The following is a 27,662-nucleotide window of genomic DNA, read 5'->3' as shown; positions in this document are numbered from 1 at the left end:
TTTCTAAAGTACTCTGCCTGCAAATCAAGTTGAATAGCTCTGTTCTAGGCACTTTACCATTTATACTTCTTTCCTTCAGACATACAACTTTATTGTGTGTTTAACACTCATATTCACAAGCCAAAATGATAAGATGCTGCAGCAGGCTTACTGTGTAGACACACGTGCCAGCTGTCCAGCTACTGCTCATATTCATTAATAGGGTATTCCTGTACTTACTATACCCTGTGTATGTACATGATACAAGTGCCGTTTTGGGGGTAAGCCTCACTTCGATTTTTACGACTTGCTGGATAGGTCTGTGAGAGATTTTGATTTTTGCAATGGCTCTGAAGAAAATCTGCTTCCATCAGCAAGAAAATGTAAGTATTTATTCCTGAATTTATATTCATCAATGTTTATAATATTTCCTCCACATCACAATATATTATCTTGCCGTTCTTGGGTCTTAGAATTGTAGGCCATTCAAAATGTGGTAAACTACCCAGGCCCATGGTCAGAGAAAGACAGATTCAGAAGTATTGAAAAAGCCTAGGCCTGTATCAGTACCCTCCTGTTCATCCACAGAGACATTAAAGTAGAGAATGACAAAGTTATTAACATGTATACTATAAAGCATCCAAGAAGGATGCTTTTTATTAATCCCCTGAGGCTTGGGAACTAAGACTTATTATACTGTAGGACTTGTTCATATGCAACTCACACAATCATTGTATAGTTATTTCGGTCTACTAGACTCAGGAGCTCAGATTACAGTTACTGACTTTGTATTTATAGACATGCAACTCTTGCAGTCTTTGTTTGTAGTTATCTCAGTATTAAGCTCTGGCTTAAGTGGCCACTTGCATTACTTCAGTTTACCTGGGTATATTCAGAGTCTTTTATGCACATTGAATGTCCTGAGCAGGAGCTCAGATTGCAGTTGCTAAAATAGTAATAATTTATTGATATAAGGTGTTTTGTGGTCAGTGTACTACACTGCAGTAGTACAACCGACCACAAAACACCTTATATGTACTAATGTACATTAGTACACTGTTTTGTGGTCACTGTACTAATGCATTACCACATTACATGTGGTAATGCGTTATAAGACAATGCAACTTTCATATATTACCATATATCAGTTGTAATTATGTTCTATGTTTATACCTGCAACTCTGGGAATATCAGATTTTCAGTGACTAATAAAATGGTTTTGAAAGTTCCTACTTTTAAAACATATTTTTGATGTGGTAATTTTCTTTAAGAGACTTCATTTACAACAGTGTTTCTCATCCACTGGGCCACGAAGTGCCATCTAGTGGGCCGCGATTCCCCCCCCCCCCCAAATTGAAGCAGATTTTTACTCATAGTAGGGTAACAATTGCTGGATTGCATCTGATGTCATATCCCCCTCATTAAGCTACAGTCACACTACAGCTCGCGATGCTTTGCGATGGGCCAACAATGAAAATGAGGCATTTTGGTGGCAATATACAGGCGAGCTAAAAGTTGTGGTCACACAGGAGGCGAATACTTGACTGTTATATGCCTTTGCACGCTTGAGTCTGGTGCAGCTTGAGCGGCTGAGAGTTGCGTTGTGCACGTGCTGGGGACCTGGTCATTATGGCAAACACCTGATGCTGTTTTGAGAGTTGTTTTCACAGAGACTTTCTGAAGTATTATTATCACAGTCACATTTGTTTCTAGCAATGTTTATGACTCTGGTTAAATACTCTGCTTTATGATTCTGCTTTTGTTTGTATTTTGTTCCACTGATTTTGCCTCACGTTTTGTTTTTGTAAATATCACGCCTGCTAATAAACACACTTACTACACTTACATCTGTCTATCACTGCATACCTGACAGAATACTTCACAAAGTGTCTGTGAAAACAGCGCTCAAATCAGCATCAGGTGTTTTCCATAATGACTGGGTTCCAGCACACGCACTCTGAAGAAGAGAAGCGCAGGGAGGATTGAGAATCGAGTGGCTGTGGTTTGTTTACCCCCAATACTGAAACTTGTAGTGTCCTAGCAATCATCGCAAAGAGCTGTACAAAAAGCCCAAAATTCCTACTTCCCCAGGAATAAACGATACAGGATTTATCTTGTAGTGTCTTGATCCCCAGATCTTTAACCCAGACCCACATAAAAAGTTGTATGCCTCCATGCTCTTCTAGGTTTTCACCCGTTTGTCCTTGTAGAACGATGTCTGCAGCACCAGGTAGTTTGAGATGTCGGAGGAACTCAACAGGTGGATAAATTTTCCAACTCGTAGGAAAAATCCTTCTTTGTTAACATGTAAGGATCTATCCCATTGAGTGGTTTCTATATCCACTTATTTTCAGTGTACATCTTGGTTTTAATAACTTGCTTGTTTGCTAGACACAAACATGACAGTAAGTTCTTGTGTTAATCAACCAGACTCCACTTTTGGACCATTAATCCTGTTTGACTGAGAATGCCCTTCATGCATGGTTTTATGTTGGCTTCTGGCACAACTTTATGGTTTTAAATACCTACAGTTAAAAACCGTTTGTTTTATTGCATTTATTTAATTCCTGGGCTCCCATCTGTAACGTGGAGTGACGCTGCATCCCATTAATACACTTTATAATAGATTATTAGATTCTAATAGAATAGATGAGCCAAAATAACAGAATATTTTTTTAATGGGCCTCGACTTGCTACAAGTATGAATAGGTGGGCCTTAAAGTAGAAAAGGTTGAGAACCACTGATTTACAACATGTCTCTGACAGCTCAAAATGCATCTCCGGGCATTTAAAAGCTGCAGAACTTCCGGGAGCCTCTGCCGGCCCCCAGACCCCTGGCCTTACTGGGTTGACGCCCCCCTTCCCATTTTCCTGGATCCGCCCCTGTTTTACATGTAGTCTACAGTGCAGTCCAGGAATACAGTATGTTATGTCGATGCATGAAGTTCCTGCATCCTGTTAAAATCCAACAGGACTCGCCCAGCTTGCTTTTCACTGCATTCATGTCATGAGTGCAAAAAACCTAAGCTAGGGCCTACTATTAAATATAAATTTATATCATAAACTCTTCAGCTCAAGCCCACATAATGATTTATTTTGTTTATTTTTAAACCTTATTCATTAAATATATCTGCATATATCTGCAATACTAAAACTATTTTTTTTGACAGGGGGGTCCCCCCTTAAATCCACGCCAGGTTTACCTGTTCATACATGTCAAGGTTAGCTGTGTCTGGTATGACCTGTGGAGTCACAGACATGCCACCAGTCTTTAGCTCCATCTGCTGGGCCTGTTGCCGATAATCCAGTTTCCCACAACCCAACCTGGGATTGCAAAAAACACAAGAGCTTTAACTGAACTATAACTTCTACATAATTCCCACACCCAAACCTTGATTTACCAAATTTACTCACATTACATAATCTTAAATACAAAAATAAAACTGAATATATTAAAGACTGAACAAGATTACTTAAGAAATTCTAATAATAAAAGTCAAACCAATGGTTCAATAATCAAGGACGGCCAGTATATATTATATACTGTATATTAAACAGTTATTCGCTGAAGTTGAAGTGACTATAGGTGAATAATACCCTCAACTTCATTTCAGTTATTATTCACTGATATGCACTGAGCCTGGGGCAGATAACTGTTTTAATATAAATACATAGGTGATTATTTTTAAAAAAATTTATTAAAAACAATTTATTTAAAACTTTAAAAGCGGCATGCAAATGTAATGCGCACAGACTTGCAGCATGCGCGCAGACTTGTCACTTATCTATGCCGACTCACATAAAATACTTTGTTTTGAAATACATGAAATAAATTACAATTCCACCTTACCTTTGAACAGTTTTAGACCAAACTTTGTCGCATCTTTAGTGGCTTTAGGAACACTATTTTCTTTCATAATTTGTAATTCTTCCTCATGGTGATAAAGTGATTGGCAGCCATTTTGCCGAGTCACTCGAGGTGATTGTCGAGAAATGGTCTGAATATCAGCATGTGCAATTTTCTGTAAATCACCTGCATATTTATACTAAAACTATATAATAATATGTTTCAGCACTTTACTTCCACAAACAATCCCATCATCTGCACTCAACTCCACCACTCTATAAGAGGTTCTAGGTAATATCACATTTAATTTCCTAGCGGTCTCACTTAGTGATAACATTGCAGAAGAGAGGGACGTAGATCTTCAGGTCCTCTGAGAGGGTGTTGAGGTTACACATGGCCCTGAAATACACCATGCCATTAGTGGGCTGCTCACAGTACTGAATGGGCACTCCTCCTGGAAAACAAAAATGGTAAATGTTACTTCTGTCTGCTTTACAGCAAAAATAAAATCAGTTTACTTTTAGTGCTTTCAGCCTTGTTGTAATTAAAATGAAATAAATACAATGAAAAAAACAACAAAAAACATAGCGGTAAGTGGGGGCCAAGTAGTCAGTAGGGCATAGCTGCCATGGAAACTTCATGTCATTTTGTTAAGGGCATAGCTGTATACACTCTCAGCAAGTTTCATGTCAATGACCAGAGTTTGGCAGAGATATGAGCTCACTTCCTGTTTGGCAGCTTTGCTGGTGAATTCAATAGGCTGTAAAAGAAACAGTTTTAAAAATGAAAAAAATCTGTCTGATAACATTCGTGAGGCTTTGTCTGATTTTGTCCAATCTTCACCAAATCTGTGCCAAATTTGGCACGACAAACTTCCATGTTTTCCCCAGGGACCTCCCATGATATCACCAGACATAAGAATTATTTTTTAAGACAAACACAGCAACAGTTATTAGCCAAAATTCATTTTTGCTTATTACAATGCCTCTTAGTGGTCAAATAACAAAACTTTTTCTTCTTCCTCAATGTGGAGTTCCAAGTCCATGCACCAAGTTCACCACTGATTTTCACTGGCTATAATGGGTGAATTCTTCGGCAAATCAAAAACCCAACAAATTACTTTAGTGAGGCTTGGTCTGAAGATAATCTCTGCCAAATTTTGTTAAGATTGGACAAAATTGAAAACTTTTAAGCATTTTATATGGAATCTAAAATGGTGGGCGGCACGGTGGTGTAGTGGTTAGTGCTGTCGCCTCACAGCAAGAAGGTCCGGGTTCGAGCCTCGTGGCCGGTGAGGGCCTTTCTGTGCGGAGTTTGCATGTTCTCCCCGTGTCTGCATGGGTTTCCTTCGGTGCTCCAGTTTCCCCCACAGTCCAAAGACACGCAGGTTAGGTTAACTGGTGACTCTAAATTGACCGTAGGTGTGAATGTGAGTGTGAATGGTTGTCTGTGTCTATTGGCCCTTTTCCACTACCCTTTTTCAGCTCACTTCAGCCCGACACGGCTCGCGTTTCGACTACCAAAGAACAGCACGACTCAGCTCGCTTCAGCCCTGCTTAGCCCCTAAAACTCGCACCGTTTTGGAGTGGGGCTGAAGCAAGCCAAAGCGAGCCGAGTGAGGCTGGGGGCGTGAGCAGACACTCCCCTGTGCACTGATTGGTGAGGAGGAGTGTCCTCACATGCCCACACACGCCCCGCGAGCACGCTGGGATCTGTAAACACCGTAAACCTGGAAGAAGAAGAATTACGAATTACGAGAATTTCTGAAGCCTTATGCGCCTCGCCTCATCTATACGCTCTTGCCAGTATCTGTTGGCGTTGTCGGTGACAACAAGCCACAGCACCAAGACCAGCAACACTAACGACTCCATGTCCTCCATGTTTATTGTTTACTATCCGGGTTGTGAGACTACCACTTAAAAGATCACTGATGTCACTGTTTGCGCTGCTTAACGACATCACGTGACGTCCACCCACTTTCGCTAACTCCACCCAATGTGTCCACCCACTTCCAGCCAGCACGGTTCAGCGCGGTTGTAGTCGAAATGCAACTTCAATAGCCCCGCTCAGCTCGACTCAGCCCAACTCAGCACGGCACAGCTCAGCCCGACTCAGCCGCGTTTGTAGTGGAAAAGCGGCATATGTGTCAGCCCTGTGATGACCTGGCGACTTGTCCAGGGTGTACCACGCCTTTCGCCCGTAGTCAGCGGGGATAGGCTCCAGCTTGCCTGCGACCCTGTAGAACAGGATAAAGCAGCTAGAGATAATGAGATGAGATCTAAAATGGTGGAAGATAGAGTATGGAGGAAATGGTCATCATGAGATGCGTCAAACTTGACTTGGTCATGCGGTTCAAAAATTACCTTCATAATGCAGCTCTAGATTTGAATCATCGGTGGTGCTATAGCACTCGATATGCAAACATGAAACTTGGTGAAAAGCATCAGGGGACTGTCTACAATCAGTGTGCCAAATTTCAAAACATTTACCATATGGTTCTATGGACTGCCATCAAAGAAGATGAATAATAAGAAAAGACAAACACAGTGGGTACCTACGCAGCTTTGTTGCTTAGTCCCCAACTCATGCTTGCAAAGCAAAAGATTAAAAATTCAGAAGACATAGATAGATAAGGTTAGTTAACATGTTAGCCATTAGGTTTTGGCATGTTAGCCATTAGCTGCTAAGAAGTTATCCCTTAGCATATTAGCCATTAACACATTAGGATAAATAAATTTATTAGGGATAAAATTAGCTCATATGTTGAAAGTCTTTATTTTTCTGTAAAGCTGCTTTGCGACGTCTGTTGTTAAAAGCGCTATATAAATGCACTTAACTTGACATTAGCTTTAGCCTTTTATCCATTAGCATGATAACCATTCACAATTAGCATGCTAACCATTAGCACATTAGCATGTTAGCCATAATCTGTTAGAAAGAGGCAAAAAAAAATTTTAAATAGATGGGGAAGCTGCAACTTACCATAGATAGATAGATAGATAGATAGATAGATAGATAGATAGATAGATAGATAGATAGATAAACTGCAGCAGTGACAACTGGCTGTTGACAATTGACAGTTACAGAATGTTAACTCATGAAAATTCCATCATTCATACTGATTATTGTTAAATAGATAGAAAGAAAGAGAGAAAGGGACAGAGAGATAAAGACAGCCAGTATGGAGTGTAAGGTGAAAGAATATGAAAAGGTAGAAATACAATAGTTGTTCTTCACAGCTTTTCTGCTTGGCCCCTATAAGAAATGGTAGAAACATGGTGGGTGCCGACACAGCTGCCCTGCTTGGCCCCCAATAAAGAAAGGCAGAAACACAATGGGTACCTATGCAGCTTCTCTGCTTGGCCCCTGAAGGGGCACTTGGTGGGCCCAAGTACCAAGGGTGCAGCAATTGCTAATACTCTTTCATTTCACTGGCATGTGCATATGTTCAATGGGGCCATTGAACATACAAACACAATTTGGGCCACAGTGCACCATGTAATTATGCCACAATTCCTATTTGTGTAGTGTGGCAACACTGCTTAAGATATCAAATATTTCTTAGTAATTTAGCATCATGGATATCTTGACATCATGCTGACCAAATCTGGTTTGAATCCAACTGAACCCTGTCGGAGTAGTAATTATAAGGGTACAGTCAGGTCCATAAATATTTGGGCAGTGTTTTTGTACAGTTTTTGAACTTTTGCTTCTGTACACCACCACAATGGTTTTGAAATCAAGATGCAATGGTTTTGAAACAGTTTTGAAGCAATCAAGATGTAACTGAATTTTACATAGTCCCTCCATTTTCACAGACTCAAAAGTATTTGGACAACTGACTGATAAGCAGTTTCATAGCCAGGTATGGCCTCCCCCTCTCATTATTTCATGACAAGTTAAGAAGATAAAAGGTCTGTAGCTGATTCAAACTATTGAATTTGCATTTGGCAGCTGTTCATGGGAGCTCTCAATATGCAGTCCAAAGAAGAGTCAATGCAAGTGAAGGAGGCAATTATTAGGCTTAAAAACAAAACAGACCTATCAGGGACATAGCAGAAACTTTAGGTGTGGCCAAATCAACAATTTGGCACATACCAAATTGTTGATTTGGCTACACCTAAAGTTTCTGCTATGTCTCTGATAGGTCTGTTTTGTAATAAAAGAAGGCATGCACTGGGGAGCTCAGCAACAATAAAAAACCTGGAAGACCATGGAAGACAACTAAAGAGGATGATGACGGAATAATTTCCTTGGTGAAGAAAAACCCCTTCATAACATTTAGCCAAGTCAAGAACACTCTCAGGGTGGTAGTTCTATCACTGTCAAAGTGTACAATTAAGAGATGCCTTCATGAATGTAAATACAGAGGGTTTACCTCAAGATGCAAACCACTAGTAGTACTCAAGAACAGGAAGGCCAGTTTAGACAGTTGATTAACTTGTACCAGAAGGATGGGAAGAGTATGGAGAAGGAAAGGAAGGCCTCATGATCCAAAGCATACCACATACCACAACAGATGTTTTGTTTTTAAGCCATCATCTGTCAAACATGGTAAACATGGACATGTATGGCTGCCAATGAAACTGGGTCATTGGTGTTTACTGATGTTACTACAGAATGCAGGATGCATTCTGAAGTATACAGAGCTATACTTTCTGCTCAGATTCAAATAAAATGCTGCAAAACTGATAGGACAACGCTTCAGAGTACAGATGGATACTGACCCAAAACATACCACAAAAGAAACCCATGAGGTTTCTTAAGGCAAAGAAATGGAATGTTTTTCAATGGCCAAGTCAGTCAACCCATTTGAGAATGCTTTTCAATTCCTGAAGACAAAACTGAAGATAGAAATACTCACAAACAAACAACAACTGAAGGTGGCTGCAGTAAAGGTCTGGCAAAGCATCTCATAGCAGGAAATTCAGCATTTGGTGACATTAATGGGTTCCATACTTCAAGCGGTCATTGGCCACAAAGGATTTGAATCCAAGTATTAAAACTGATGCTTATGTTTATAATTATGCATGTTTGTCCAATTGCTTTTGAGCCTGTGAAAATGGAGGAAACTATGTATAAAAAATGGCTGCAATTCCTAAATGGTTAATGCAATATTTTTGTTAAAACACTTGAATTAAAGCTGAAAGTCTACACTTCAAGCCTTTCTTGACTGCTTCCTTTAAAATCCATTGTGGTGGTGTAAAGATGCAAAATTACAAAAATTGTGTCACTGTTCAAATTTGTCTGTCTTAAGTGAACCAAAAGATACAATACTAACCTTTTTGCATCATTGCAGTTTGGGCCCCAATTAAATTAATGTGATTAAAATAAAAAAATTTAACTGAAGAGGAAAATAAATTTTTTGTACAACTAAAAGGTACATTTATTGAAGGGTTTGATGTAATATGTATTTTGCATGGGTATGGCCTCCTTTACCTGCAGTATCCATCTGCACAGATGTGTTTGGTATTGCGGGTTCGATGTCAGACAACTTTAGGGCAGGTAAACAGGAAGTGTCCTGAGTTTTGCTGTGCTCAGAGAGCAACTGTAAACCTGAAATATTAGTTTAAGTAAGTTCAATGGCCACTAATCAACTCAAATGATCAAAAACCACAAAACTTTATGAGATGAATCATTTAAATGAACCAAGTTACAATAAGAAGCACTCAGAGTGCATCCAACATTATAATAGATTCTGATCATATGTCCAGTGAATTTTTCTGATTTTTCTGGAATGTAACAAGCCCAACACCTAAAGTAAATCTGGAAAAAATACATTACATGGTATTGTTGTCAACTGAATTTTTTGACTTGGGAAAGACACTGCTGCTTTGAAAACATAGCTAGCTTGCTTAGTCAGTCACATTAAAGGGCTGATGACACGAACATGACTCTATGCAATTTCTTAAATAAACTATACAACATGGCAAACATGTTAGATTTCTGTTATAATTACGTGAAAAGAAGCTGTTGTTACGCGAATATCCAACTTTTAATTGCACAGCGCAAGAAAACTGGGTCCGTGGCTCGCGGCCATGCTGTGACGTCAGCGGAAGAACACACTGCGGTTCGCTGGCTGTTCTACTCAATGGAAATGGCGCATGAAAACGCCGGTGAACTCTCTAGTGCTAGCTCTTCCTCTGAACAAAAGAACAACCAAATACTGGTACTTTAAGCAGTGATCATGATGGCATGATTTTATCTGATTTTAAATAAATGAGATTGATAATAATGTGAATGTTCACAACTAGTACATACAAACTCTGCAGCTTCTGATTCAGCAGCTGCGTCATTCTCCGCAAAAACATCAGCAAGAACCTACAATATAAATGGAAATGCAATGCACTAAGCTCAAATGACTTTTGAAAAGTATAATTTCTAAATTTTTTCTACATATTCTTGAAGTCGGTCATCGGGGTACTTGCTACCGTTCCCTAACAACGCATGGCAAAGGGTAAAGTGTAGTGTTGCTACGAGTACTTGCTAAAGCCTCCGGTGGAAGATCCTCGATGTGCTGATAAGACATACAGTTCTATATAACACACAAGTGTCACGATAATCACAAAACAGATGCAAATTGTTAAAATACCTACAGTGGTGCTTGAAAGTTTGTGAACCCTTTAGAATTTTCTATATTTCTGCATAAATATGACCTAGGGCGGCACGGTGGTGCAGTGGTTAGCGCTGTCGCCTCACAGCAAGAAGGTCCGGGTTCGAGCCCCGTGGCCGGCAAGGGCCTTTCTGTGCGGAGTTTGCATGTTCTCCCCGTGTCCGCGTGGGTTTCCTCCGGGTGCTCCGGTTTCCCCCACAGTCAAAAGACATGCAGGTTAGGTTAACTGGTGACTCTAAATTGACCGTAGGTGTGAATGTGAGTGTGAATGGTTGTCTGTGTCTATGTGTCAGCCCTGTGATGACCTGGCAACTTGTCCAGGGTGTACCCCGCCTTTCACCCGTAGTCAGCTGGGATAGGCTCCAGCTTGCCTGCGACCCTGTAGAACAGGATAAAGCGGCTAGAGATAATGAGATGAGATGAAATATGACCTAAAACATCATCAGATTTTCACACAAGTCCTAAAAGTAGACAAAGAGAACCCTGTTAAACAAATGAGACAAAAAATATTATACTTGGTCATTCATTTATTGAGGAAAATTATCCAGTACTACATATTTGTGACTGGCAAAAGTATGTGAACCTTTGCTTTCAGTATCTGGTGTGACCCCCTTGTGCAGCAATAACTGCAACTAAACATTTCCGGTAACTGTTGATCAGTCCTGCACACTGGCTTCGAGGAATTTTAGCCCATTCCTCTGTATAGAACAGCTTCAACTCTGCGATGTTGGTGGGTTTCCTCACATGAACTGCTCGCTTCAGGTCCTTCCTCAACATTTCGATTGGACTTTGACTTGGCCATTCCAAAACATTAACTTGTTATTCTTCTTTAACCATTCTTTGGTAGAATGACTTGTGTGCTTAGGGTCATTGTCTTGCTGCATGACCCACATTCTCTTGAGATTCAGTTCAAGGACAGATGTCCTGACATGTTCCTTTAGAATTTGCTGGTATAATTCAGAATTCATTGTTCCATCAATGATGGCAAGCTGTCCTGGCCCAGATGCAGTAAAGCAGGCCCAAACCATGATACTACCACCACCATGTTTCATGGATGGGATAAGGTTCTTATGCTGGAATGCAGTGTTTTCCTTTCTCCAAACATAACGCTTCTCATTTAAACCAAAAACGTTCTATTTTGATCTCATCCGTCCACAAAACATTTTTCCAATAGGCTTCTGGCTTGTCCATGTGATCTTTAGCAAACTGCAGACGAGCAGCAATGTTGTTTTTGGAGAGCAGTGGCTTTCTCCTTGCAACCCTGCTATGCACACCATTGTTGTTCAGTGTTTTCCTGATGGTGGACTCATGAACATTAACATTAGCCAATGTGAGAGAGGCCTTCAGTTGCTTAGAAGTTACCCTGGGGTCCTTTGTGACCTTGCTGACTATTACACACCTTGCTCTTGGAGTGATCTTTGTCAGTCAACCACTCCTAGGAAGGGTAATAATGGTCTTGAATTTCCTCCATTGGTATGCAGTCTGTCTTACTGTGGATTGGTGGAGTCCCAACCCTTTAGAGATGGTTTTGTAACCTTTTCCAGCCTGATGAGCATCAACAATGCTTTTTCTGAGGTCCTCAGAAATCTCCTTTGTTTGTGCCATGATGTTCCACAAACATGTGTTGTGAAGATCAGGCTTTGATAGATCCCTGTTCTTTAAATAAAACAGGGTGTCCACTCACACCTGATTGTCATCCCATTGACTGAAAATACCTGACTCTAATTTCACTTTCAAATTAACTGCTAATCCTAGAGGTTCACATACTTTTGCCACTCGCAGATATGTAATATTGGATCATTTTCCTCAATAAATAAATGACCAAGTATAATATTTTTGTCTCATTTGTTTAAATTGGTTCTCTTTATCTACTTTTAGGACTTGCGTGAAAATCTGATGATGTTTTAGGTCATATTTATGCAGGAATATAGAAAATTCTAAAGGGTTCACAAACTTTCAAGCACCACTGTAATTTTAAGCAATCATGTGTTGATCTCTTCTGAATAGAATCTATGATAGCCTACCCTCTTTACCCTTTGCCTCTCATTGCTAGGCGGCAGTTACATGAAAGCCGCAAGCTTTCACAAGCAAATACATGACTGATATCACGCCGACTTTATGATTACATTTATGATTATCATGAATGTGTACTCTATGAGCGCTCTGGAGTGAGTGACTTCCAAGATGGCCGCGCAGACCGCAGTGTTACTATTTTTAGCATCATGTCGGAGCACTCTATAGCTCTACGTACCTTTATCTTATGTCGTTTCTCAACACATGTTCTGACAGGAGGACTGTCTTTGGAGGAGTCGCCTTGTCCCAGGTGACTGCTGGATCCAGCATAGCTACTAGTAGACCCCCTCCGGAATACTGTAGGCACTGCTGATGGTAGTAACACACGTTTGTGCTGAACTGCACACCCAAGAGATTCTTTTAAGCTGGGAAGGGTGTCAAAACAATCCAAATCGAAGTGTTCAGAGCACAGGGCGGATGTTGGTGAGGGCTCCCACTTGTCACGAGTGCGCCTGACTTGCTTCACCCACTTCGCATGCAGCTCGGGATCTCTGGGAAACTTGAATAAACTTACCCCATCCTTGTGGGTTTTGGAGCAAAAGCCGGCAACACAACGCGAAGGCATAATAACTATATATATATATATATATATATATATATATATATATATATATATATATATAATAATGTATAATAACAATACTTATAATAATAAACTGAACACCTGTCGCATCAACAACAAACTGGTAAGTGAGGAGGAAGATTCTTTCGCTGACGTCATATAGCCCCTCCTCCTCATTCCTCTCCTGGGTGCTGCAGCCCCGTCAAATTTGCCCAAATAGCCGCGTTTTTTATCATAACTTGTAAAATAGGCGCCTTCGTGAATTAATATATGGATCATCGGGAATTACTTTTTATGTTATAAAACATCGCCAAAGATGTCAAAAACGTGTCATCAGCCCTTTAAACAGGAAACAGAAATCTTGTCAGAAATGTCAACACGACATCTGTTGGATATCCAGTTCATGGTTGGATATAGTTTTTTAACTATAAATAAAAAAGTAAGAAATGAATAAAAATAAAACAAAGTTGTTATAATTAGTGAATTTCCAGGGTTTCCAGGGCATAGTGGTTGATATTTCAAAAAAAAAAAAACTCTTCTAGCATAGACCATGCCCACTTCCAGTACAAATCCATCTATTAAAACAAACAAACAAACAAAAATATTATATAAACACTAAACAGATACAGATACAGGCATTGCATTACACCCTTAATATATATTTTCTTTCTGGTAACGGTAATGGATATAAAAATACATAAGCATTTAAATACATCATTAAGTACGGAAGCCGAGAGAGGCCCTTCATATAATCCTTTTTTTTTATTCACCTTGTTATCCCGAGATAACGACAATTAATTCAGGATCTCGAGAAAACAACACAACTAATTCGAGATCTCGAGAAAACAAAACCGTTATTTCGAGATCTCGAGAAAACAAAACAATTATTTCATGATCTCGAGTAAACAGCTGAGAAATGGTTCATTCAGGTGCGCCAAGAGACTTGTGATATGCTGACTTTGGGGCTATTTCTCATTCTGTATAGACGCAACTTTGGTCATTAGAATGTCTGGAATAATCGATCACCTAATAAGGCAATATTTTGATCAGGGGTTGACACAGGGAGAGATTGCATTAAGTCTTTTAATAAGGGATAATTTCAAAATTAGTCCGCGGCACCTCCGCAGAAGACTGGCCCGGCTTCATCTCTACCGACGGAGATACAGTGATCCAGCTGAGATCATGAAATAATTGTTTTGTTTTCTCGAGATCACGGAATAATTGTTTTGTTTTCTCAAGATCACGGAATACTTGTTTTGTTTTCTCGAGATCTCGAATTAGTTGTGTTGTTTTCTCGAGATCCTGAATTAATTATGTCGTTATCTCGGAATAACAGTTTTGTTTTCTCGAGATCCTGAATTAATTATGTCGTTATCTCGGGATAACAAGGTGAATAAAAAAAGATTATATGAAGGGCCTCTTGCGGCTTCCGTAATTAAGCACAATTAAGAGTATAACAGATTAACAAAGTTTCATATATCTGAAACAGTTGGAAATTTGCTAACATGTTTTGCAATAAAAGGAAAATGCATACAAGGAAAAGCACCTAATACTCACTGTCCTGTAGTACTGTGTATATATAATGTAAATATGCCAATGGATCAGTGATACTTGGGGTCTGTTTTGTGACTGATGGTTGAGGGGCTCTTGGGAAGCTCTACTGGCATCATGAATTTTGCCACATAACAGGATATTTCAGCCCCAAACCTGGTTACCTCAGTCAGGATTGCTTACATAGATCTTTCAACAAGACCTTTCATACTTCCAAATCAACAAACAGTTAAAGGAACAAAAAATTGTTTTAGCCTTAGCTCATTTACATGAGGGCTATGTAAGGGCAGAAATATACATGCTTTTAACTATGTGTTCACGTGCACATGATGGCTGCTTCACATATCCTGCGTCCATTTGGTGCATCAGTTGTGCACATCCTCAAACATTAACACTGTGTCCGCAAGATACAATACACGCCTGAATGGTGACCACAGTGAAGAAGCAATATAACCAAATATTAACCTTCTTGCATGTTGCCCTGTTTATCGTTTCCATCATATGAAAATATTACAAAGACAACATATCAAATGTTGAAACTGAGAAATGTATTTGTTTTTTTGAAAAATATATGCTAATTTTGAAGTTGATGTCAGCAACATGTTTAAAAAAAGTTGGGACAAGGGCATGTTTACCACTGTATTGCATCACCTGTGCATAGTGCTCTGAAACATGTAAATAACATTCAGCCTTAATAATGCCTTCCAAGATGTACAAGCTACCTATACCATGTGCGCTAATGCAACCTCATACCATCAAAGATGCTGGCTTTTGAATTGTGTGCTGATAAAAAGCCGGATGGTCCCTCTCCTCTTTAGCCTGGAGGACATGGTGTCCATGATTTCTATAAAGAATTTCTACTTTTGATTCATCAGATCTTGGGAGAATTTTCCACTTCGCCTCAGTTAATTGTAAAAGAGCTTGGGCCCAGAGAAGGTGGTGTTGTTTCTGGATATTGTTTGAACTTGCATTTGTGGATGCGGTAATGAACTGTTTTTACAGACAATGGTTTTCTGAAGTGTTCCTGAGCCCATACAATGATTTCCACTACAGACACGTCTGTTTTTAATGCAGTGTTGCTGGAAGGCCTGAAGATCACAGGCATTCAATGTCACTTTTCAGCCTTGTTTCTTGCATACAGAGATTTCTCCAGATTCTCTGAATCTTTTAATAATAATAATAATAATAAAAATAATAATAAATGTACCATAGATTATGTGATCCCCAAATTCTTTGCAATTTTACATTGAGGAACGTTATTCTTAAATAGTTGCAGTGTTTGCCCACACAGTCTTTCACAGAGTGGTGAACCCCTCCCCATCTTTATTTCTGAGAGACTCAGCCTCTCTGGGATGCTCTTTTTATATGCAATCATCATACTAACCCATTGTCAATGAATCGATTTATCATTATGCAACTTTTTCAGTCTTTTGTTGCCCTGGTCTCAACTTTTATGAAACATGTTGTTGACATAAAATTCAAAATGAGCATATATTTTTCAAAAAACAAAATTTCTGTTTCAACATTTGATATGCTATATTTGTACTTTTTCAATGAAATATAGGGTTTCCATGATTTGCAAATTAATACATTGTTTTTATTTACAGTTTACACAGCATCCCAACTTTTTTGGAATTGGGGGTGTACCTAATGTGTAACTTGCCTTTTTTATGTAAGTGATTCAAGGGCCTGATGGAGCCATCAAACTAGATGTAAAGCGACCCATGGCACAAGGCACAATACTATTACATCACAAACAATCAAATAATTACTAATTTGACAACATTATTTACTTAAGTCCAGAAAATATGCATTAACAGCTGTCTTAAATGCATCGATATTTGGAGCAGTGGGAAATACAGATGCTGGTAGAGTTCCACATCCTACTTGCTCTAGGAATATAGGAAGAGAGATGGAGCTTAGTGTTAGACTTTGGTATATTCACAGCATGTGGATGGCCACTCATAGTCGATTGAGTTACTGTTCCTCTGGGTACACCCATAGGCAATATTCTGGTCAGCTCAACAGATGGTTGCAGGAAGTAATGACGGTAGAAAATGCACACTGAAGCAATGTTTCTTCTGTGCTTCACTGAGAAACAACCTTACAGGGGTTGTCAATGTTTAAAGGGCAGAGAGCTTTCCTCTGCAGCCTATCTAATAACTTTAGTGTCGTGGTACCTGCTCCACTCTATAGTGGGGAAGCAAACTCCAAGACAATTCAAACGTAAGCTTTGTCAATGGTGATACGAGCTTGTAGGGGAAGTAGATTTCTTGTATAACCCAAGATACATATTCTCTTTGCTATTTTTTGGCAATGACTACTGTGTTCTGAGTCCATGACAGGATGTTGGTGATGCTGAGCAGGGTTATGCTCTGCACAGGATTCAGCTTACTTTTCATAAAAAAAGAGAGGAGGGTGATTTTGGATTCGCTTTCTGCTGATGATCATCTCAGTTTTACTTGCATTGAAAGTGACACACCAGTTGGAAACCCACTTTTCAATTTCATCTAAGTCACCTTGGAGACCCTCTGAACATATGGTTCTATGACCCAGATTTTTTATGACAACATGGAGTGTAGAGTCATCTGCAAATAGGTGCAAATCATTTTCTAATTGTGAAAATTTAAAATTACATTAACAATTCTAGTTTTAATAATAATTTTAAAAAGTATATGGAACACCCCAAACCTAACATGAATGGTAATATCATGCTTGAAACATTGGGAAATTTCTAAGTGTTGTATGAAACAACAGTTGCAAGATATGAACATCTAATAAATTTCATTTACTATATTACCACATCCCCCAGCTTGCCATCTCCATATTTAATTTTTATTTTTAAATTGTCTCCTGCATATATGTTACATTGCAATATTAAACATTATGCTCATCTTCAGTCTATATTTTCTATCCTTGATTCTTATGGGTTTAAAGCCAAGTACTTGTGTTCAGAGAAATTGTTTGAGACACGACTGAAAAACTCCATTTTGTCAGCTTCTACTCAAGAAAAATCAAGCAGTCTCAGAGGCATGAACTACATGCAGGTAATTTGCATAATCAAAATAAGGCACAGAGAAAACTGAATGCATTAATATGCATCACTGCATTATAGGTAGACTGCCTTTCAGATTTTTCAAGTGTAGGTCATAAAAAGAATTTTCCCTCACACCCAATTATTTTTCTTTAGTGGACCAAAAGCTACTGAATTCGAATCACAGACTTCCAATTTTATAAGTGTGGTTTTTTTTTTATAATAGAACAATTAATGAATTTAGGGCCACATGGTCCTAAATTCTGTGCTATATTTTCCTGCTTCACCATGACCCAATTCAAGACACTACGTCATGCATCACATGGTGGGCTTTCCCCGTTTGCGCAAGGCATTGTGGGATACTTGTCAGTAATAGCATTGTGAGTCGAAAATCTAAACAAACTACAAACATGGCTTCACAGCATCCCTGGCTCCCTCTTATGGCCCTTTTCCACTACCCTTTTTCAGCTCACTTCAGCTTGCTTCAGCCCGACACGGCTTGCGTTTCGACTACCAAAGAACAGCACGACTCAGCTCGCTTCAGCCCTGCTTAGCCCCTAAAACTCGCACCGTTTTGGAGTGGGGCTGAAGCGAGTCAAAGCGAGCCGAGTGAGGCTGGGGGCGTGAGCAGACACTCCCCTGTGCACTGATTGGTGAGGAGGAGTGTCATCACATGCCCACACACGCCCCGCGAGCACGCTGGGATCTGTAAACACCGTAAACCCGGAAGAATAATAATTACGAATTACGAGAATTTCTGAAGCCTTATGCGCCTCGCCTCATCTATACGCTCTTGCCAGTATCTGTTGGCGTTGTCGGTGACAACAAGCCACAGTACCAAGACCAGCAACACTAACGACTCCATGTCCTCCATGTTTATTGTTTACTATCCGGGTTGTGAGACTACCGCTTAAAAGATCACTGATGTCACTGTTTGCGCTGCTTAACGACATCACGTGACGTCCACCCACTTTCGCTAACTCCACCCAATGTGTCCACCCACTTCCAGCCAGCACGGTTCAGCGCGGTTGTAGTCGAAATGCAACTTCAATAGCCCCGCTCAGCTCGACTCAGCCCAACTCAGCACGGCACGGCTCAGCCCGACTCAGCCGCGTTTGTAGTGGAAAAGCGGCATTATTAAGTTCAGCTGACTATTGTTAACTGTTAATCGGCAGTGCTACAGTACTTAAGCCTCTCCCTCACACACCTTCAGTGCAAAGTATAGTTCTGTGTTTACCCAGTCATACAGAGCCGGGCTTGTCTGCCTGTCTCTAGTTTCCTGAACCTTTGCTATGTTTACCCATTTAACTCTTTATTCTGCTCTCTACTATTCCGTTTGCCGATCACCCGACCTCTGTCTGCTTTCTGACTACAAGTTTACTTACTGATTTGACTACGCTTCCTATTTGCATCCCCGTTCTCCCCTGCACTTACATCCATGAGTGCCTGCAATCTGACAGGTACAAATTTGAAATAGGAGAGAAAAATGGAGGACGTGAGTGTGCGAATGAAATGACTGACTACGGTAATGGAAAGCAAGAAGAAAAGACATTATGTTGCAAAGGAAAAGAAACGCAGGACCAAACTAATAAATATTGGCGGTCAGCGAGCACCTCTGTGTGATCAGCTGTTCGTTTAGCAACAGAATGATGTAACTATCAGTGCATGTGTGGCAGGATGGACTGGGTGAAAATATAGTTTGTTTACCTTATGTCCATGGGTCTCTCTCTCTCTTTCTCTCGTTACTCTGATCATGCTGATTATGATTGGGCTTCCCCCCAACTTTTCCGCTTTGGTTTTGGTTGGCTCTCTGTATTGCTCTGTGACAGCCAATCGCCTGATTCCTGGTTGGCTCTGTGCTTTCTCTTGGCAGCCAATCGCGTTACCGGCGGGATATTATAGTTTGTATACAGCCCTAATTCAGGGCGCGCTTCTGATTTTTTATACACTGCGGCTATTACGTCTCCCATTAGATTACGCCGGTTAATGCACCATCGTTCGGCTCACCTGCTATATTGTCGTGGGCTCCTTGTATCCGCGAGTTGTTGCTCAGCGTTATCACATCATTACTGGATTTGCATGCTGCATTTTGCTATGAGCTTCGTGCATTAATCAGTGTCACTCAGATACCATCTCACAAGGAAGTGACTTTGCCGGCTAGAACAACTGCTGCTTTGCTTTGCCTGTTTATGATTGCATTGATGCGTCTACATCTCTGCTCTCCAATACCGTGGATCATTGGCTATTGCAGCTCGAATTCTTTGCTCTCAGACTTTGTGTGAATGAGCGTGTGTGCGTGTGTAAAGTGACTGTGGAATACAGCTCTTGGCTGAGTGCCAGGGCCAAGGGCTTCTTGCTCATTGTTTGTTTGTCTTTATTATTTGGTCGTGTCATTTTGTCACTTTTGGGTTGCATCATAGAGATGAGGCTTATTGCTGTGGAGTCTCGTGTTGCTGTTTATATATATTTTTATTATTGTTTGTGTTGGTCTTTTGGACCCGTGTGTGTGTGTGGGTGTGTGACGCCCATAATTGTGTGGTTGTATGTAGGTTTTTGTGTGTGTATGGGTGAGTGTATGAGGGTGTGTGAGGTTCATAATTAATTGGCTCTTTTTTGTATACACAGGAGTGGAGCGCCGGTGGTGGGGATAGCATCCTTCGGGTGGTGGGTCCTCTTCTGTGTGTAGTGATTGTTCTCACTGTGTGACTGACCAATTGTCGTGTTGTGCGAGGTGAGTGTGGTTCTGCACACGTGTGCCTGGGGTGGATTCTTGGCATCCATATTGAGGGGCGGCTGGACGCCCACCGGTGTGCCTCAGTTGCTCCTGTGTGCGCATGTCTGTTTTGTGTTGTCTGAATGAGTTTGTGTAAGTGCTTGTGTGTCACTAACAACCAGTCTACTTAAAAGATCCATGCACCTGCTCTTCTGCCTCTGTTCTGGTGTGAATTAACAAGTCCTTTACTGTGTTTGTTTTCCCCACCCTAAATGTGGGTGTGCATGAATTGTGACTTACCGTGTGACCATGGCCAATTGAGAAGCTTTGCAGTGATTTTTTTTTTATTGTGTGTTTTAAATCAGTCTGACGTCAGCTTTTATGTTTATTGTTGTATTAATAAAATTTCTCTGTGTATGGAAACAAGTCTCTGTCATCCCAGTACTCGAACCTGTGTCCTGGTATGAGTGTAATGGTAATTTGAGTTCCCCTAGTGTCCACCTAGGGGTGGCGTAGTCAGACACTCTAGTAGCATTTGCCACAATTTGGCATAGCCAGCAGGATGTTAGAGTATAGACAGAGATTTATGTTAATTTTGTAGTTTGGTGTACAAATGTTTGGTTTGAGAGCATCTGCATAAAAAAAAAACTTATTGTACGTCTTTTCCTCTGTTCTTAGGCAAAGCAGCAGTTATTCTCGTGGCAATCCAGTGTCGGGTAAGGGTGTTGATTGTGTTGGCTTGATTGTACTGTTGTTGGGATCTGAGTTAGTATGGCAGCAGAAGAGATACAGATGTTGAAGGACTTGGTGGCCCAGTTGAGAGAAGATAATGAAAGGTTATGTCAAGAGTGGGCCCCAGCTTCCTCGTCTGCTGCAGTAATTGATGGTGCAACAACTAACAACTCTGTGCCTAGTAGTGATGGTGCAGCTGCTGCCCTGGTAACAGAAAGGTTGGTTTTCATCCCACGCGAACGTAAATGTCCCGTGTTTAGTGGGAGGTCAGGGCAACGGTTGAGTGAGTGGCTGGAGGAGGCACAGGCCAGCATGAGGGCATGGCATCTGGAAGGAATTGATAAAGCTGACTTCTTGTATGACCATTTAGAGGGGGAAGCACATGACGAGATAAAGTATCGGCCTAGGGCTGACCGGAGGGATCCAGATCACATAATTGCTATACTGAAAGAGCTTTACGGTTGTGCTGAGTCGTATGTAGCATTACAGGAGGCGTTTTTCTCTCGGCGGCAGCAGGAAGGGGAAACCCTCCAAGAGTTTTCGTTGAGTTTGTTGAAACTCATGGACAAGGTAAAGAACCAAGCCCCTGATGGTATGCCAAATGCTGAAGCTTTACTTAGAGACCAGTTTGTTGAGCACGTCCTCGATGGCGCTTTACGCAGGCAGCTGAAGCAGATGGTGCGAGGAAAACCTACTGCCACGTTGTTAGAGGTTCGGAAGGAAGCTATTAGGTGGGAGAGAGAGGGGATGCCCAGTAGCATGAGTCGCCGCAGTTATTCTGTTCCTGCAGCCCTCGGCATCCAGTATAAGGTACAAGGAAGCCCACATGACCTGCCTCAGTCATCATCTTCTGAGGTGAGTGACATGAAGGAAATGTTGAGGTTGCAACAGGAACAATTGCGTTGTCAGCAAGAGCAGCTGCAACAGCTCACCCAGAGTATTGCCCAATTACAACGGTCCAACATGCGAAGTCGTTCGCCCCGTACTGGGCTACTAATATGCCGACGTTGTCAACAGCCTGGCCATGTCGCTAGCGAATGCGATGGGGTTCGAGTACCATTGAGGCCTCAAGGCCCCACGCAGAATTCATCTTCAGGTAGCAATATCCACAGACCCTCGGCCTCGGGAAACTAGCACCCGCCGGATTGCAGAGCCACACATCCGGTGGGGCAGTTCTTGGCTCAGGAAGTGAAGCTCCAAATGTGACCAGTGTTTTGAAATTAATGGCCTCCTGCCCGCATGTTGATATTGTTCTGGGAGGGGTTAACGTGCCTTGTTTGGTGGACACGGGGTCCATGGTGACCACTGTTATAGAAAGCTTCTTTTTACAGCACTTTAAGCCTTGGGGACAGGAGTGCCTTCATTCCTGTCACTGGTTACAACTTAGGGCAGCCAATGGCTTAGCCATTCCATATATTGGCTACCTAGAAATGGATGTGGAGCTTTGTGGGAAGTTGATGCCTCAGTGTGGTGTATTGGTGGTTCAGGACCCACCAAATACGTCAAACATTTCAACACCTGTTGTTTTAGGCATGAATGTCATTCAGAAATGTTTCAAGGAGCTTTTTGGCAGTCATGGACCAGGTCTGTTTGACTTACCTTCTGTGTCAGGGGCACCGGCCCCCATCTAAGATGCCTTCCAGCGATGTTATGGCAGTAGTCTGCAGTCATCTGGGAGGGTTACAGGTCAGGTTAAGGTGAGAGGTAAAAGGGCTTGTAGGATACCAGGTGGTACCATGAAGCTGGTGGCTGGAACTTGTTCGGATCATTATTCTGGAGCCATGGTGTTGTTAGAACCCCCAGAGTCGGGCTTACCCGCAGGCTTGTTAGTTTCTCCTGCATTGGTGCGAGTTGTTCGAGGTACAGCCTACATACCGGTTGTCAATGTGGGCACTATTGCTTTATCCCCGCACTGTTATGGGTGAACTGGAACACCTTGTAAGTTTACCAGCAGGTATTATGGAAGAGCCATCATACATCGCGACTGTGTCTTCTCAGTCAGTATTACCCACCGTGCCTGACCAGATTGACGCCTTGGACTTGTCGTCTTTGTCCTTGGAGGACCAAGAGAAGGTACGTTCTTTGTTAAGGAAGTAAGTACGCTCATGTTTTTTGCGGCTACTGAGTTAGACTTGGGGTGTACTAACTTGATTGTTCATGAGATTCCTCTTCAGGATAGCACCCCAGTGCGGCAACGTTACCGACGTATACCCCCTTCAGAGTATGAGCTGGTGAAGGAACACATTAACCAATTGTTGGAAATGCAAGTAATTCGGGAAAGTTGTAGTCCCTATGCGTCCCCCATTGTTCTTGTGAAAAAGAAGGATGGCAGTCTGCGTATGTGTGTGGACTATTGTCAATTAAATAGCAAGACGAGGAGGGATGCATTTCCGCTTCCACGCATAGACGAGTCCTTGGATGCACTGACAGGTGCACAATTTTTTTTTCTACCCTTGACTTGGCCAGTGGCTACAACCAGGTACTGGTTCGAGAGGAGGACAAGCCCAAAACTGCTTTTTGCACACCTTTTGGACTTTTTGAGTATAACCGCATGCCCTTCGGCTCCCAGTACCTTCCAACGCTTAATGCAGCGGATATTTGGTGACTAACAAGGTCAGTCAGTGCTTCTTTACCTTGATGACATTGTGGGCCATTCTGTATCGGTGGAGCAACATCTCGAAAGGCTGGGTGTGGTGCTGGGACGACTGGAGCGTGAAGGGCTGAAGGTGAAACTCTCGAAGTGTGCGTTTTTCCAGCAGCAAGTAAAGTATTTGGGCCATGTCATCTCAAACCAAGGTGTAGCCACTGACCCTAGTAAGGTCGAGGTGGTTTCGTCTTGGCCAACTCCTACCACCGTCTCTGAGCTACGATCTTTCTTGGGGTTTGTGAGCTATTATAGACGATTTTTGGAAGGTTTTGCCAAGTTAGCTGCCCCGTTGCTTCGGTTGGTAGCTGAGCTGACCAACGCAGCCTCTAAGGCAGGTCCTCAGAAGGCAACTATACCAACCTGGTCCAGTGAGTGTGAAGCCAGTTTTAAGGCTTTGAAGACCAAGCTGACCACTACCCCCATATTGGCATATGCAGACTTTACACTTCCTTTCATTTTGGAGGTTGATGCGAGTCATGGAGGCTTGGGTGCAGTGCTCTCACAGGAGCAAGGGGGCAGAGTTCGGCCCATAGCCTATGCCAGTAGAGGGTTGAGACCGGCAGAATGAAACATGCAGAATTATACTTCAATGAAATTGGAGTTTTTGGCCCTTAAGTGGGCCATGACAGAAAAATTTCGTGAATACTTGTTAGGACACAAATGCACAGTTTATACAGATAATAACCCATTGAGCCACCTGGCCACAGCTAAACTTGGTGCTACCGAGCAGCGTTGGCTGGGCCAGCTTGCATCTTTTGACTATGAGGTCAAATATCGGTCAGGGCGGAGTAATGTAAATGCAGACGCTCTGTCTAGGCTGCACCCCACAGATTCCCAGATGACTGAGGCTTTAGCCCCAGGCACGGCCCTTCCACAGCCATTGCAGCAAGTGCTGCAGCCAGGGATGGTCACGGCTGCTCAGTCGGCCGTTTTGGTTTTACCAACTCGTACTACAGCCGACATCATTGCTCTTCAGCAGGCAGACCCCACCCTTAGGGAAGCCTTGGGTTTCTGGAGGCGGGGGGAACGTCCTAGTGGCCAGGAGCGCAGACAGGCCTCACCGTCTGCATTAGCCCTACTGAAACAGTGGGATCGCCTGGTGGAGCAAGATGGCATTGTCTACCGAAAGGTGTTCCATTCAGAGGGAGGTGAGATGATATTCCAGCTGTTGTTGCCTAAGGCAATGCAGAAAGAGGTGTTGATGCAGGCTCACCAGCAACACGGCCACCAGGGAATAGAGAGGACTCTGGAGCTTCTACGGCAGCGGTGTTTTTGGCCTGGTATGGCCTCTGACGTGGCAGACTGGTGTCTGTCTTGTGATCGGTGTCAGGTGGCCAAGGACAGTAATCCAACCGCACAGAGCTTTATGGGCCATCTACTGGCGAGTCGACCGAACGAGATCCTGGCCATTGATTTCACTACCCTGGAGCCTGCCAGAAATGGGCAAGAACATGTGCTTGTGATGACTGATATTTTCAGCAAGTACACCTTGGCTGTACCGACGAGCGACCAACGTGCCTCTACTGTGGCGCGGGTGCTGGTGGGAGAGTGGTTCACTAAACTTGGGGTACCTGGACGAATCCATTCGGATCAGGGCCGTAGTTTTGAGAATGGGCTTATCCAGCAGCTTTGTGGGTTGTATGGTATTAAGAAAACGCGCACTACCCCCTATCATCCAGCTGGAAATGGGCAGTGCGAACGTTTTAATCGAACCATGCACAACCTATTGCGAACTTTACCCACCTCACAGAAAAGGGATTGGAATTCTTGCTTGCCCCAGATTTTGTTCTGTTACAACACCACTCCCCACCAGGCCACCGGGGAGTCACCATTCTTTCTGATGTTCGGGCAGGAACCAAGGTTGCCTCTGGACTTTTTATTGGGTAATGTCCCAGAGCCCTCTGGCACCACAGTTCATGAATGGGTCCAAGAGCATCAGACCCGCTTGCAATTGGCGTTCCATGGAGCCAGAGAGCGACTGCAGGCAGCAGCTGCACGTCGGAAGGCCCACCATGATCAGCAGGTCCGAGAGGTACCACTACCGGAGGGTCAGTTGGTATACCTCAAGGAGCTTGGCGTGAGGGGCCGTCATAAAATTCATGACCTGTGGCGTTCTTCAGTGCATCGGGTTCTGAAGGCACCAAAGGAGGGTGGTGCAGTGTATAGTGTGGCACCATTGGATGACCCAAGTAAGTCTCGACAGGTGCATCGCTCCCTTTTAAAGTCAGTGGTTGGTGAAAATGCTCCTATGCCTCCTACGGTTGGTCAATCCACTGGTTTGCCGTGCATTCAGCAGGCAACCAAGCAAGAGGATGGGATTGAGTATGACCTGGCTATCTCAGCCTGGCCTATCCGTTCACAGGTGTCTGAGCTAGATGCACCAGGTGCTGCTTTTCTTATTGAGGAACTTCCACCAGGGGAGTCAGTTACCAGTGGTCCTAATGGGTCGTCCTTTGTGGTCCCTGAAATAGTGGTGAATGGCCTCCCATGTTCGGAGGATAGCTCACTGCCCGGCCCCTCTGAAGTTGCAACAACTTTGCGAAGGACCTCACGGTCCACGGCTGGGCAACACATCCACCACCTTCCAAGATCGTTGTGCTAGTAGTTTTGCCTGTGGCCATTGTCGGGGCGACGATTTAAAAGGCGGGGTAGATTGTGGCAGGATGGACTGGGTGAAAATATAGTTTGTTTACCTTATGTCCATGGGTCTCTCTCTCTCTTTCTCTCGTTACTCTGATCATGCTGATTATGATTGGGCTTCCCCCCCAACTTTTCCGCCTTGGTTTTGGTTGGCTCTCTGTATTGCTCTGTGACAGCCAATCGCCTGATTCCTGGTTGGCTCTGTGCTTTCTCTTGGCAGCCAATCGCGTTACCGGCGGGATATTATAGTTTGTATACAGCCCTAATTCAGGGCGCGCTTCTGATCTTTTATACACTGCGGCTATTACGTCTCCCATCAGATTACGCCGGTTAATGCACCATCGTTCGGCTCACCTGCTATATTGTCGTGGGCTCCTTGTATCCGCGAGTTGTTGCTCAGCGTTATCACATCATTACTGGATTTGCATGCTGCATCTTGCTATGAGCTTCATGCATTAATCAGTGTCACTCAGATACCATCTTACAAGGAAGTGACTTTGCCAGCTAGAACAACTGCTGCTTTGCTTTGCCTGTTTACGATTGCATTAATGCGTCTACATCTCTGCTCTCCAATACCGTGGATCATTGGCTATTGCAGCTCGAATTCTTTGCTCTCAGACTTTGTGTGAATGAGCGTGTGTGCGTGTGTAAAGTGACTGTGGAATACAGCTCTTGGCTGAGTGCCAGGGCCAAGGGCTTCTTGCTCATTGTTTGTTTTTTGTTTGTCTTTATTATTTGGTCGTGTCATTTTGTCACTTTTTGGTTGCATCATAGAGATGAGGCTTATTGCTGTGGAGTCTCGTGTTGCTGTTTATATATATTTTTATTATTGTTTGTGTTGGTCTTTTGGACCCGTGTGTGACGCCCATAATTGTGTGGTTGTATGTAGGTTTTTGTGTGTGTATGGGTGAGTGTATGAGGGTGTGTGAGGATCATAATTAATTGGCTTTTTTTTGTATACACAGGAGTGGAGCGCCGGTGGTGGGGACAGCATCCTTCGGGTGGTGGGTCCTCTTCTGTGTGTAGTGATTGTTCTCACTGTGTGACTGACCAATTGTCGTGTTGTGCGAGGTGAGTGTGGTTCTGCACACGTGTGCCTGGGGTGGATTCTTGGCATCCATATTGAGGGGCGGCTGGACGCCCACCAGTGTGCCTCAGTTGCTCCTGTGTGCGCATGTCTGTTTTGTGTTGTCTGAATGAGTTTGTGTAAGTGCTTGTGTGTCACTAACAACCAGTCTACTTAAAAGATCCATGCACCTGCTCTTCTGCCT

At 42.6% G+C, this 27,662-nt stretch overlaps 1 protein-coding gene across 9 annotated transcripts in view; it reads right to left on the bottom strand.

Moving 5' to 3' along the window:
• The window catches only part of pitrm1 (pitrilysin metallopeptidase 1), a 333,676-nt gene that overhangs the window by 49,114 nt on the left and 256,900 nt on the right, over positions 1 to 27,662 (bottom strand). For 8 of the 9 annotated variants that reach the window (XM_060905918.1, XM_060905919.1, XM_060905921.1 and 5 more), the window contains 3 exons: positions 9,266 to 9,382; positions 4,151 to 4,280; positions 3,183 to 3,303 (listed from right to left, as the gene is read on the bottom strand). In XM_060905918.1, coding sequence (XP_060761901.1) covers positions 3,183 to 3,303; positions 4,151 to 4,280; positions 9,266 to 9,382 — 368 coding nt within the window. The remainder of the gene's footprint in view (positions 1 to 3,182; positions 3,304 to 4,150; positions 4,281 to 9,265; positions 9,383 to 27,662) is intronic. The other variant, XM_060905920.1, reaches the window with a different exon arrangement.

The sequence above is a fragment of the Neoarius graeffei genome, chromosome 23, assembly GCF_027579695.1.
Source record: "Neoarius graeffei isolate fNeoGra1 chromosome 23, fNeoGra1.pri, whole genome shotgun sequence".
Lineage (NCBI taxonomy): Eukaryota > Metazoa > Chordata > Actinopteri > Siluriformes > Ariidae > Neoarius > Neoarius graeffei.
Note: the sequence above shows the minus strand (reverse complement) of the source record. Positions and strands in the feature narration are given on the sequence as shown.